Source organism: Corticium candelabrum, chromosome 2 (genome assembly GCF_963422355.1).
Source record: "Corticium candelabrum chromosome 2, ooCorCand1.1, whole genome shotgun sequence".
NCBI classification, from domain to species: domain Eukaryota; kingdom Metazoa; phylum Porifera; class Homoscleromorpha; order Homosclerophorida; family Plakinidae; genus Corticium; species Corticium candelabrum.
This window is the reverse complement of record NC_085086.1, coordinates 6,464,741-6,477,847: the sequence shown is the minus strand read 5'-3', so window position 1 is coordinate 6,477,847 and position 13,107 is coordinate 6,464,741. Positions and strand designations below refer to the sequence as shown.

Genomic DNA, 13,107 nt, shown 5'->3' with positions numbered 1-13,107 from the left:
TTTTGTAGAATAGCATCTTTCAGTTAGCAAATAAGGTTTGTGCTTCCTGTGTTGGCACACATTGTTATAGGACTTACGAGTCGATACTAAAATAGGCAAATTGCTAATCAAAAAGTTAGACAACTGCTAGACAATGCACATCTTGACTGCTAATCCAGATAAAGAAAGAAAAATTGAACTATAATATGATTATCTAATAATTGTCCAAAAGACAATTTGTTGTGACATTTGTTGTGTATACATTTGTGACATTTATAATTTTGCACATCCTTCTATACTAAACACATGCACGAACGAACGCACGTACACACGCACGGATCGTTTCCCTTCTTCGAAGAAGAAATGACAGCTTTGCACAAGCCTCTCCATAGCTGGTACAGAAAATACGTATGCAAGGGTTGGCAGACACGAGTGACGGAGCTGCTAAAAAGCGCTCGCTTCGGGTGACTAGTCTGCTGACGAGGTTAGAGTGATTAAGATGTACATCGCGTTGCTAAGAGAGACCCACCTAAATAGTAAACGTGATCTATTTGCGTACTTTAATAAAGTTCATCTTTGAAAAGGCATAACGGCACGGACGACATGGCTGGCGTGCGTAAGACGTTATGTTTCGCAACTATGCCCTAGCCCACCCCACTCACAATAACATGCGTGGTCGTGGTAGCTTCATTAAATTGAGTTGGCAGCAAATGATGCTTTTGCAAAATCCTATATGAAGATGATGTTTCTACAATGCTGATAAATTTAGATTATGTCTATCAAAACAGCCTAAAGCGCCTTCGTGAGTTGAAGGAAATCGGTGATATCTTGGAAGAGTCAGTTACGAAACCTGGAAAGGGCCATGGTACCAAATGGCTACAGCACAAATATAGAGCACTAAAAAGTCTAATCTTGGAATAGCCTGTAATCTGTGCACATCTGGAGTCTCTTGCTGTTAACTCTGCTGCAAAAGCAGCGGACAAGGCAGGCTTCAAAGGCTAATTAAATAAGTTGCAAAGATTCAAATTTGTGCTGCATACGTCGGTTGTTCTTTCAAGAGTTACTCAATCCACTTGCAAGGCTCTCATGCTGTTTGCAAGAATTTTTTCAGCTGATTTGCCATTTGCCATTTACAGTCTATCCATTCACAGCTTGGCAGCTAACCGCGTCAGCAATCGCGAGACATTTCAAAACTGAAATGTCTATTGAAACTGTCTGCAGAAAGGAACACAGGATAAGATTCTGAAAGCATTTAAGGAATCTTGATCTTCGCACAGAGGCCATTTGCAACGTTCCAGGTACGTTCGATTACCTGCAATAGAACTATAGTCAATCTTCTTGAATAAAAATTGTGGTCAAGGGACAAGAAAGCTCTTGCTAATTTTGGTGTGAACGATATTCGTTTTGCAGTTGAACACTTTCGTCTGCTGCTATTCATAAACAATCTTTTGATAGATGAAGACGTAACTGAATGGAACTCCTTCAAGTTGTCCTGGGCACAGTTATGGGGGCTGCTTCTCTCCCACCTACATGAGAAATATGCCAATAGTTCCTAGTTTCTAAATTGGTGAATTCCCTAAAAACTGCAAAATCCAGTGCCAACATGATAAGGTTGCTATTTGGGAATTAATGGGGCCTACAACTGTGGTAATTCTATAGCAGACCTCAAACAGTCCTAATTGCAAACACGAAGACTAGGCAAGACTCCTGTTAGAAACGAGTCAATTTGCTGAGTACCACACTCACTCGTGATGTTGCATTTGAGAATTGATACATTTCACTACTGTATTATAGACTAGATTCCAATGCAGTCAGTACGGCAATCGGCAGGTTAGGGGTGTTAATTCATGTATGCCATCCCTAGGTACCTCAACACACAAGATTTCAAGCTATTTACTAAATAAAACATCAGCAGATTGGCCGACTGACAAGTGTGTTCAAAAATCATGTGAGTGATACCGCAGCCCTGTTGCTCGACAAATTCACTAATTCATTGAAAATCAGGTTTCCTGACTGAGCATGTGCAGTGCATGTGAGTCGCGCTCCCTCTCTAGCTTACGTGTTGATTCGGTAATTGTAACAAGTTTGTATAATATAGATCAATCTACAGCTGACCCTAATAACATAACTGTGACTCAAGATACGTTTGCTTCAGTTTTGTTCCTTTACGCAGATTTAGTTTTCAAAGCGAACAAACTGTATGGTAACAGCTCGGTGTAACTGCTGAAATTCATTGCTTCAAGAAATATAACCTTCACAACTGACCATCCCTCTTGACTGAAGCAAAGTGAGCATCCAAGTTACCAAAAATTGCTGTCGCTATATAAAACACGAAAACTTAAAGCGAAAGATAAAACGCGTGCTCTCTTTTGGATAATACAAAGGCACTACAAAAATTTCTGGTCTTGATGTACGTGTACATGTATGCAGGAATACTGCAGCCATTGCTTCTACTCTTTGCAGCGAAGCAGCCGAAAAGAAGCATGCAGAGGGAGATTATCCATCCGCATAAAAAGTGTGGCGGCGATAACTTTCAAGACACACTTCAGCCACTTCTTCGACGGTCACAGCGCAGATATCAGAACTCTTACAAGCAAAATAACAAATTCGTTTTTGATAGCGTATAATATAAAATATACGAGCTTATCACAAAAGTACCTACGTCATTGCAAGAGTCAGTATTTCAAGATGCTCCAATGAAGTCTAAGTTGAATGCACAGCTGAGGCACTGGAAAGTGGTGGCAAACGCGATATTTGCCAATTAAGAGCTGGGTGATCTGCGCACTTCAGGTTGTTCGTCTCTGCTTGAAAGACCGTCTTCCGATAACCACATGCTCTAACCTCTTTCACAGATCCTCTTAATTAAGGTGCGCACAGGTAAGAAGCTGGTGTAGAAAAGATTCAGGACTGTCTACTGTTGCATAGTACTTACTTGTACGATCTGCTTGACCTCTAGCTGCTTAGTGGAAATTTGCGAAAAATACGAATGGAAAGTAGGACGAAACACGCTGAGATAGTCGTTGCAAATATCGCCGCGAGTGATTGCCTGCAAATCAGAATCCCGAGTAACTCCGAATTGAATTCGAAGTATACCAAAATTCGCAGACAAATAGCACAAATTTTTCTCGGCGGATCGCTTCAAGCCGCTGGCGTCGAGTCAACGCAGATCCGACACAACTTTTCGTCATGTGAATTAATTGATGTAATGTAGGAATCTCCTGTACCGGTGGAAAGTTCATTAAGTTCAATCACTCAATGAGTTTTTGTAATGTAGAGGGAAAGATGTAAAAAGAACTGATGATGCTGGAAATGTTGATAATGCATGAAAAATGAACAAAGAATGACATCAATTTAAAGTTACATGACGACATTTGCTACAGTACTGTCAAACAACAAACGCAACTGTTGCCGTAAAAGAGTGATATTAGTCTAATGATAGCTGTACGTGGAGGAAAGACAAACTTGTTGATAATATTTTAGGACCAAATGTCGAAGTTAAACAAAAGAATACAGGCACTAGAACAAGCTAGTGGTTTAGATCTAACAGAAATGACGACTTGACGACGAGCTTTGCCTATTTGCTGCCTACAGGTTCAGTCCATCAACAGGATAAACGTTTAAAGTAAGTGATGCACGTAACGCGCGAGAAGAAACTCTAGCGCTCACAGACAGCAGCCAAGGAAACAGCAAGCGACGACTTGTATTCCATAGTGAAACTGAGCCAACTGCAGAGAAATAGCTGCGAGCAGCAATCATCGACGATGTCAATAAACAACTATAGGCCAAACGAAATTATCCTCCTCGAAATCACGTGTCGGTAGCTAAGGATCAGAGACGGTATTTCTAGTACCTACAATCACAGCATATGGAAGCAAAACTCCAAACTGCAGCCAAGTTCAACCTGAGGCAACACCGGATCAGGAACTCCTTAGTTATTTCAGTCGTCATAGTCGTAGCTGATACGGGGAGGAAAGGATCTGTTGTGATCTTGGCATCGACAGATCAAACAGTGCCCTTTATACCATTGAGCAAATATATGCAATTCATGCAGGCAGGCAGAACTTAGCCAATCTTACTTTTTCCTGGCAAAGGGGCAGTATTTAACAAGAACATTTTTTAAACACAATTGCGTACAAAGCTTTTGCAATTGGGTTATGCTTTTGCAATTGGGTTATGCTTCTGCAATTGGGTTTGCAAGCCTCGATATTGGGATTGGAGAAGCAGCATCAGCGGTCAATAGAGCTATGCTATATCGGCATCAGTGATACAGTCTGTGAATCGCTGATCTTCCGAGGCGTTCCGGCTATATCCTCGTTTTGATGACAATATTTTCACGGGTGGCAACAGCTTTCGCTCATAGTTAAGCCGTTTTCTTGGCATTGGTGTCCATGTACCTAGCAGCAGAAATGGCTTAAAGGAGAACTTCACCGATTTACGCACGTGCAGTAGACATTAGGGCCTTGGGCTGCAAAGCAAACGCTTGCTTGTGTTGCGTGGCATATTGTGTCCTGCTTTCCGAGGCCAGCAACTCGTGATGGCAGATCGTACTCGAGAAAGTGATCTAGACGCGTCAGGCAATTCTGAGGGCCAAGAAGTTAAAGTTAAGTTCTGAAACGTGGTATGATCTTAGGAGTAGTAGCAACAACTGTGCGTTATTCGAAAAGTGTAAGCAGATGCTTACGAACCATCGCCGTATGTGAGCTTTTCGCCGTAGATTTAAGGTGAGTTAGTAATGCGAAGGCACGTTTTTTACTTACGTCTAAGCAAATATCAAAGTGTAAGTGAAGCGGTAAAACCAAACTCGCACTTAGTGGACGTTATTTGAAAAAAAAAACCGCCACTTAGATTTTTGTTTTCTGGACTTACACTCAAACCTCCCTTATCCGGACCTCCGAGATCCGGGCACCTTTGCACCCTCGGAAACCCTGCGCATGTCTTGGGGCTCCGAGGTTACACACCGCGTAAACAACAAACTCCCGTATGTACAGTCGCATTCACGCGCCAGTGCGTGGGAGTATGGCTTCGAAGAAAAGAAAGCGCGCCTGCATCAGTCTTGAAACGAAGCTCAAGGTCAATGATGAAATCAGCAAAGGTCAGTCACAGAGACACCCCTCAAAAATCTTCGGAATTCCGAAGTCTACTGTGGCGGACGTGTGGAAACATCGTGATAAAACCAAAGACCACGTGTTTGCTGCCGAAGCACCAGAAGAATATGCTAAGAAGTGCATAATTATTAGAGATCCTGATTTTAGTGAACTAGATCGCTCATGCTACGTCTACACAGCAGCGTAGCAGGAGAGCCCCAGTGTCGGGTCCTTTGTTGCAAGAGAAAGCTCAGCAGCTTTTTCCATCTCTGTATCCAAACGACGACCCTAGTTCCTTCAAAGCAAGCTCTGGTTGGCTGGAGAAGTTTTGTAGTCGACATGGAATCAGACAGATAGCTCTGCAAGGTGAGTCACTTCAGCAGACTAAACAGCTATTGCTCCGTTTGTAAGGGAACTGGAAAGTCGATTGAAAACAGGAGGCTACTCTAGCGATCAGGTTTTCAATGCCGATGAAACTGGATTATGGTGGAGACTGATGCCTTCCAAGTCATTTGAGTGCAGAGAACGGCGGGCAAAGAAATTCAAGAAGGCTAAGGAAAGGGTCACATTATTGGGTTGTGCCAATGCATCTGGAACTTGCCGATTACCGCTTGCATTTATTAACAAGAGTGCAAAGCTGCGTTGCTTCAAGAACATGGATATGAACAACTTGCCAGTCCACTACTTTTCACAACAGAAGTCCTGGATGGACGCTAGACTTTTTACAGATTGGTTCCATCACAAGTTTGTACCTCATGTGAAACGATTATGTGAGGGAAATGTGATTGAGTACAAAATCCTGCTTCTTCTTGACAATGCCCCAGCCAATCCATCAATAGAGGTGTTGCAGTCACATGATGGTTGTGTCACGACAATGTTCCTTCCTCCAAACACAACATCTCTTGTGCAACCTATGGACCAAGCAGTATTGGATCCTTTGAAACGGCGGTATAAGAAACGTCTTTTGCGCCACATCATTTTGGAAAACGAATCTTCTTCATTGTCCATTCCTGACATCCTGAAGAATGTAACCATCAACCATGCTATTTACTGGGCAGCACAATCATGGAATGAAACTGTTACCATCTGATTCTACTTGTGGCTCTGCTACAGATGACTCTGAAGATGCATCAGAAGACTCTGACGTCAGAACTCTTTTAATGATTTGGGCTATGTTGAAGCAGATCCATCTTGGCAGCATCCAGAGGAGTGGCTTTCTGAAGATGTTGATGATCCAGGCCATCAAATTTTGTCAAACGCTGAAATTATTGCCACAGTTGCTGATGAGATCAGTGATCACAGCTCAGATTCAAATGAAGGGGTGGAAATTCAACGTTCAGCCAAAGTAACACACAGTCAAGCATATGATGCTTTGGCCACAGTCCTAGAATGGTTGGAAGAACAAGATAATGTGACGTTGGAGCATTTGTTATTGGTGAAGAAATGGAGAGATCTTGCTGCCAATAGGAGGAGGCAGTCTCAAATACAAACTAGAATTGGGTCGTTTTTCAAACGTACTGAACCTTAGTTCAACATTTCGTAATTGTTGTGGCAGTTGATTTGCTCTTCTTAGAAAGAGGAGTACAAGTGTACACGCATCTACCTATCGTAATGACACTTAGTACATGACAGAATTAGAGTACATTGGACGTACATTAAGAAGTATTGCATAAGAGCCTCAAGTACTGGAAGAAGATCTTTCTGCACATGATTGACTTAGCTATTCTCAACAGCTTCATCATGTTTACTGCCCTTCAAAACCAACATCCTCAAGATGAACGTCTCCAGAGTAAAGGGCAGTATGCGCAGAAAGACTTCAGGTGTGAGCTTATCCGAGGGTTGGCAGGAATTGACATTAGGGAAACTTTAGCCCAATATTGTTTTTTGACAAAACGTATGATTCAGGTTCCCGCACCGACACCACAACAACGGAGACAACAACAAGAAGAAGAACAACAACAACAACAGCAAATACAGCAATTACAATTATTATCGCAACTACAACAACAAAGAGTAGACACACAACAACAACAACTTAAACAACAACAACAACAACAACAACAGATGCAACAAGAAAAAGAACAGATGCAACAACAAAAAGAACAGATGCAACAACAACTCACAGATGCACAACAACAAATACAACCACAACAACAACAACAAATACAACAACAACAACAAATACAACAACGACAACAACAAATACAACAAACGCAACAACAAATGCAACAACAACGACTATTAATATAACACCAGCAACAACAAATACAAAAACAGCAACAACAACTACAACAGGTGCCAAACCCTCGGTATAGCTCCTGGGCTGCCACTCCTACGGATTTTACCGTAGGCTACGGTAAAATGGCCTTCATACTTGCCTACGGATTCCGTAGGCCATTCCTACGGATAAATGCAGCACTGAGCAAACACATACTCGATGATCACATGGCATTTAGTTGTAGGTCTTCCGAAGTCACTCAACGTCGTGCTATCGAACCGTGGTGTGTACTGTACGTAAATTTGTATGTCTAACTTACCTAGTACAATGTACAAACAGTACGAACGTCGATTTCTTTTGCAGTAGTCTAACAGTTCCAGGATGTTCGGGGATGTGAGGTAGTCTCGCGTAGCCAGACCTTTCACTACTTGTCAGGCGCCTAGCGCCTGAGGTGAAAGCCTGGCCACGCGAGGCTAGATGCGGGCAGCGTATCCGGGATAGATCCGATCGTGCATCATGAAACGATGGCTACAGGCCTACAAGAAGGAGTGGGAGAGCGATCCTGTATGCTCTGGTTGGTTAACAGAGTCGAAGAGAAGTGCAGGCATGGCCTTCTGCAGTCTGTGCACTAAGGACCTCAGCTACAAGACTGGCGGTCTTAGGACCTTGCGTACCCACGCAACCTCGCGGGAGCACGTTGCAAGAGTACAACAAAAAAATTTTGGATGGAAAGGCACTATCAAGGCCAGCTTTGCTCCAAAGCAAGAGAACGCTGTTTCGGTAGCTGCAACAAACGCCGTCCTAAAATTGGCATTCTTCTTTGCTGAGCATGACGTAGCTCTTGCAGTGTCTGATCATCTGACTCCACTGCTTCCAATCCTTTTCCCGGATTCTAAGATTGCTTCAGCCGTTTCTGCCGGGCGCACCAAAATGACTGCAGCCGTGCACACCGTTGCTGATAGCATGCACGCACATCTCGTTTCCCAGATGAAAATTGGATTTTTCAGCATCGTTCCTGATGAATCTACTGATATATCAGTGTTTGAACAGATGGCAGTATCAGCTCGCGTGATCGACACTACAGATGGATTGGTGAAGTCCTATAGTTTGGGCATTAAACCAGTCCCGTCAGCGTCTGCTACCAACATTTTCGGCAAGATTGAAGAAATGTTCAAAGATGATGGTATTCCATGGAGAAACATGATCGCTTATGGATCAGATGGGGCCAACGTCATGCGTGGATCAAAGAATTCTGTTTTGACTAGGCTCAAGAACGTTCAACCTTACCTGTATTCTATTCACTGCACATGTCATCAGCTCCACCTTTGTGCTCAGGGTGCTTCTAAATGCATACCACCCATAGTAGAAGACTTCGCTAGGAATGTGGCATACTTTTTTGAGAAAAGTGCAAAACGTGTCGCGAGATACAAAGAGTTTCAGGCAGCTGCAAACGTTCCTTCACACAAGCTCATAAAACCGTCCTCTACAAGATGGCTCAGCTTGCATCAAAGTGTATCAAGAGTCTTGGAGCAGTGGGACGCTCTTGAACAGTACTTCACCCAAGACAACGATGTAAGGAACGTTTCAAAAGTAAAGGAGTGGGTTGAATTGATGGCAGCCAAGTCCACTAAAGCCTACCTATACTTTCTGAAGGAAGTCTTACCTATTTTTACAACAGTGAACTGCCGCTATCAGACAAGCAATGTTATGATTCACAACCTGTATGATGACCAGCGACAACTTCTGAAGATACTTCTTCTCAACTGCATCAAGCAGTCAAGCATAAGCCAAACCACTGATTGCCTTACCCTTGACCTAGACAATGAGGCACTGTGGATTGATGTGATAGATTTGGTTATCAGCAAGGACTGCGAGGCTATTGTGGCAGATATGTCTCATTTTGAAAGGAGCGCTTTCCTGACTGTATGTCGAGATTTTTATCTTGTGGCAGCAAAAGAGGTCAAACGTCGATTGCCTCTGTCATGCCCTGTTCTATCTGCTCTCCGGTTTCTATGCCCCGAAAGAGGCAAGGAACGCTCAGCAAGAGAAATTGGCCACCTAGCTAGCCAATTCTCGAATGTTGTCCTCCCAGAGAATATTACCAAGCTGCAGCGGGAGTGGCAGCGCTATCAGACCGAGAGCACTTCTAGTCGAAGTTCATTACCTCTGGCTATAGACAAACACTGGCATGAATTGATTAAAAGGTCAGATGCCTCTGGCTGCCAGGAATTTCCTCTTTTATCTTGTTTTGCATCAGCTATGCTAGTTATACCACATTCTAGTGCAGATATCGAACGAAATTTTTCAAACATGGGCAGCGACAAATCCAATACCCGCAACAGTATCGGTACGCCCTTGCTTAACAGCTTGATGACAATTGGTTGCAATAAAGGTCAAATGACGTGCTTAACGTTTACACCCACGCCATCGATGAGACGGGAGCTGCCACAACATGTGGCTAAGGCAGCTGGTCGTGCCAAGAATACCAAGTCCGCTGCAACAAATAGGAGCACTGGAGTAAATCAAGAAGCAGCTTGTGCAAAGACACCCGTCCTAGTGTGTCAATCTGAATCATCTGCACACAACCCATGCCCAATGCAAGATTTGAAAGAACCTGTTATTCAATTCCAGACAAAACGCAGATCTAGTTCAGTTACAAAGCATCCTCCTTTCTCACGCAAGCGTCCAAGTACTTCTGCTATCCACACCCATCCTGCCACAACGGCCAGCAAAATGAGCAAACGAGGTGATACTCCAACAGCCCATAATGCAAGTAGTCCGAAAGTTAATGCATTTGAGTTTCTTCAATCACAGTTACTTCACCACAATGAGAATCTAGACTCTAAAGAGATATGGACATACCGGGGTTCAGAATACCTATTAGCACCTTCGCTCTGCCAGTCTCGTATTGATGGACGTGATGGCAGCAATGCTTGCACTGTCATAGCAGCTCAAGTGTGTCAGCTGATTCTTTTGCAGAAAGACTCGTTTTTACTACCGCCTGAAACCTCTTTCCTAGAAGAGACTCTTGTCAACGCTATGAGGGCAGGAAATGCTACGTACGATCAGATGGGCTTGAAGGGGTTTCTGAGTGCATACGATGTTGTAAGCATGGAACCCTCGCCCACCCTTCTAGCTTCGGAGGATTATTTCATACGACCGGGATGTTGGCAGGGGCTAGTAGATTTTGTCTCCGGCAGGCTACGTTCTTTCACTGATGACAAAGTGGTGGCTGGCGTGCTAGTTGTATCACCTTATTCATTTGCAGTGTGCTACCTGCAGGAACACAGCTTGTTCATTGTGTTTGACAGCCATTCACATGGTAACGCAGGTGGCTTGATTGGCAGAGTGCCAAAGAATTTTGCTGCTAAATACTTTGAAGAGTTCCTTGGTCGCCACTATGCACACCTAGAATTTGTTCCTTCTAGTAGCAACAAAGTAGCGCAATTTACAAGCTTAATCGTTAAGGATTTGTGGTAAATAAAACTTTCTGCTGTTCTTTAGTTCTAACAGTTATGGATATATAGTAAATAACTGTTGCTGCTGTTCTGCAATTACGCGTAGTAGCATTTCATTAATACACTGTACCAAGAAAACGTGCAAACAAAAAATGCGTGGGCGCGGTCATTCTAAATTCTAAATTAGGTGGGCGTGGCCGTGCGTCACTGCGCCTACGGATATTTTGCTCTTCCAAGTGTGGCAGCCCTGCTCACACATGCCGGTTATAGCAGAGGGGTTAGTACGTTGCATTGTTTGTTTATCTGAAGGCAGACATAACTCAAAAACCAGGTATCGCTGCCAAGAATGCAACGTCCCCCTCTGTGTGTCATCTGCTGAGCGACAATGCTTTATAAAATATCATACTGAGGATGCCTGAGAATTGCCACACTGTGACTGTGTATATTGTATATTTCTATTTATAGTGTTGTATATTTCTATTATATATTGTTGTATATTTCTATATATATTTTTGTATATTTCTATTTATATATTGTTGTATATTTCATTTATACAGTGTTGTATTAGGTGATCTAGGTTATGTTTTACGATTTGTACATAGTAACAGTTTGTTGTTTTTTAGTGTTGGATTAGGTCATAATAGAAATAAATAGAGGTAATAGACGAAATGAAATATTGAAACAGTTAAAGGTAGTTACAAAAGTTGTGTCATTCAAAAGAGCAATTTACTTACATTTCATACGTGTCAGAATTGCTATTTTTACTTCTACAGTAGTTCTTTGCATGGAACTAGACAGTACTGGTGTACTCAAAGACTAAACCTAGCGGCCATGCATAAAGCACTAGGCATGCCAACTATATTCTTTACGCTTAGAGCAGCTGATAATCAATGGCCAAACCATCAGGATTTGATGCGTTACTATCGACAAAGCGCTAACCAAGACAAGGCCAGTGAGAGAAGGCGGTTATTCCTCACTTGACTGGTTGGTTTTTTTGCAGAGCAGAAAAATTTATGCGATACTTTTTGCAAGCAGTCTTAGTGCTGTAGATTTCTGGGCACGCATTGAGTATCAGCACAGAAGGAATTCTCATTTGCTTGGAGTGGCATGGCTGGCCGACGCTCCACATTCTGATAAGATCAGCTGATTTTTGAATGAATTCAAAGTGCAGAAAATGAAGCTTATATAACAACGGTGCATCAGACGATTGAATCATTCTTCATCGAGACTCATCGAGAGGTACATGCACTTTCTCTAGCTATGTGTGTGGCGTACGCCTAGGTACTAGAGATTGGATATTGGTGTGGTAATCGTAGAGACATGGATCACGACTCTACCGTCACAGATATGGAATTGAGACAACATGACAAGAAGGACAAGGATGAGAAAAGGAGATGGATCCGGAAAAAACAACCGAAAATCAAGAAGAGGGAAAGCAAGAGGAAGCAAAGAAAAACGAAGAAATAAAAGAACAAGAAAAACTACCACGAGAAATAGTAATTGAACCAGGACAGAAACAGAAACAATAACAGCCAGCAGAGCGACGCCGTCAACAAAGATGTGTCTAAGAGAGTTAATAACACAACGTCTGGAACTGTGCTTAATTTGATTTTTCACGTATACACAGATAGAGGAAGAGGTAGAGGAAGAGCAGGAGCAGGAGGAAAAGTGAGAGGAAGAGCAGGAGGAAAAGTGAGAGGAAGAGCAGGAGGAAAAGTGAGAGGAAGAGCAGGAGGAAAAGGAGAGGAAAATCTAGGGGCGACGGAGTTACTAACCAATTTTACGCTAACAATATTGTTTTGGATTATAATTAGTGCGTTTGTTTGTTTTACATTTTAATTAGCTGATTCTGTAACTATCGAAATTGGAATAATACATATTACAAATTATGACGCTGCACATCGCGAGCGGAGTCTGCACCGGGACTAGCAGAGCAACAACAACTGGCAAAGAGACCTGCAGCACCTGCACCAGCCTTTCCACCAGCCTTTCCACCAGCCTCTGCATCGTGACCAGCACAGCAACAACAGCTGGCAAAGAGACTTGCAGCACCACCAACGAGACCTGCTGCACCACCATGGTACGGCCACATCCACACCAATACATACACACTCTAGATCACCAACAGCAACACGTATAGCAAGTTCTAAGGCACGACCTTCACAACCATCAGCATCATCACGACCATCAACATCATCACGACCATCGGCACGATCAGCATCAACACGACCACCATCGGCACGATCAGCATCATCACGGCCATCAGCACCATCACGCCCATCAGCATTATCACGGCCATCAGCACCATCACAGCCATCAATAACACAAGGACAAGCACTACCATTGTAACAGCAGAGGCACGAGCAAG

At 43.1% G+C, this 13,107-nt stretch overlaps 2 protein-coding genes across 2 annotated transcripts; both read left to right on the top strand.

Annotated features, from left to right (window-relative positions):
- The first annotated feature begins 4,995 nt into the window (after positions 1-4,995).
- LOC134176409 (jerky protein homolog-like) lies at positions 4,996-6,591 on the top strand. Its single transcript, XM_062643078.1, has 3 exons — positions 4,996-5,267; positions 5,475-6,090; positions 6,262-6,591. The coding sequence occupies exons 1-3, from the start codon at positions 4,996-4,998 to the stop codon at positions 6,589-6,591; spliced, it is 1,218 nt and encodes a 405-aa protein (XP_062499062.1).
- Positions 6,592-7,797: 1,206 nt separating this feature from the next.
- On the top strand, positions 7,798-10,980 carry LOC134176408 (uncharacterized). Its single transcript, XM_062643077.1, has one exon. It carries the CDS (start codon positions 7,798-7,800, stop codon positions 10,759-10,761), a length of 2,964 nt encoding a protein of 987 aa, XP_062499061.1. The 3' UTR covers positions 10,762-10,980.
- The last annotated feature ends 2,127 nt before the right edge of the window (positions 10,981-13,107 follow it).

Excerpts from the sequence above, each read along its gene's own strand:
- LOC134176409 (XM_062643078.1), top strand. The coding sequence starts at position 4,996 with ATGGCTTCGAAGAAAAGAAAGCGCGCCTGCATCAGTCTTGAAACGAAG. Across the intron at positions 5,268-5,474 it reads TGCTACGTCTACACAGCAGC|GGAACTGGAAAGTCGATTGA; the intron begins GTAGCAGGAGAG and ends TCCGTTTGTAAG. Across the intron at positions 6,091-6,261 it reads TTCCTGACATCCTGAAGAAT|CATCCAGAGGAGTGGCTTTC; the intron begins GTAACCATCAAC and ends CCATCTTGGCAG.
- LOC134176408 (XM_062643077.1), top strand. The coding sequence starts at position 7,798 with ATGAAACGATGGCTACAGGCCTACAAGAAGGAGTGGGAGAGCGATCCT.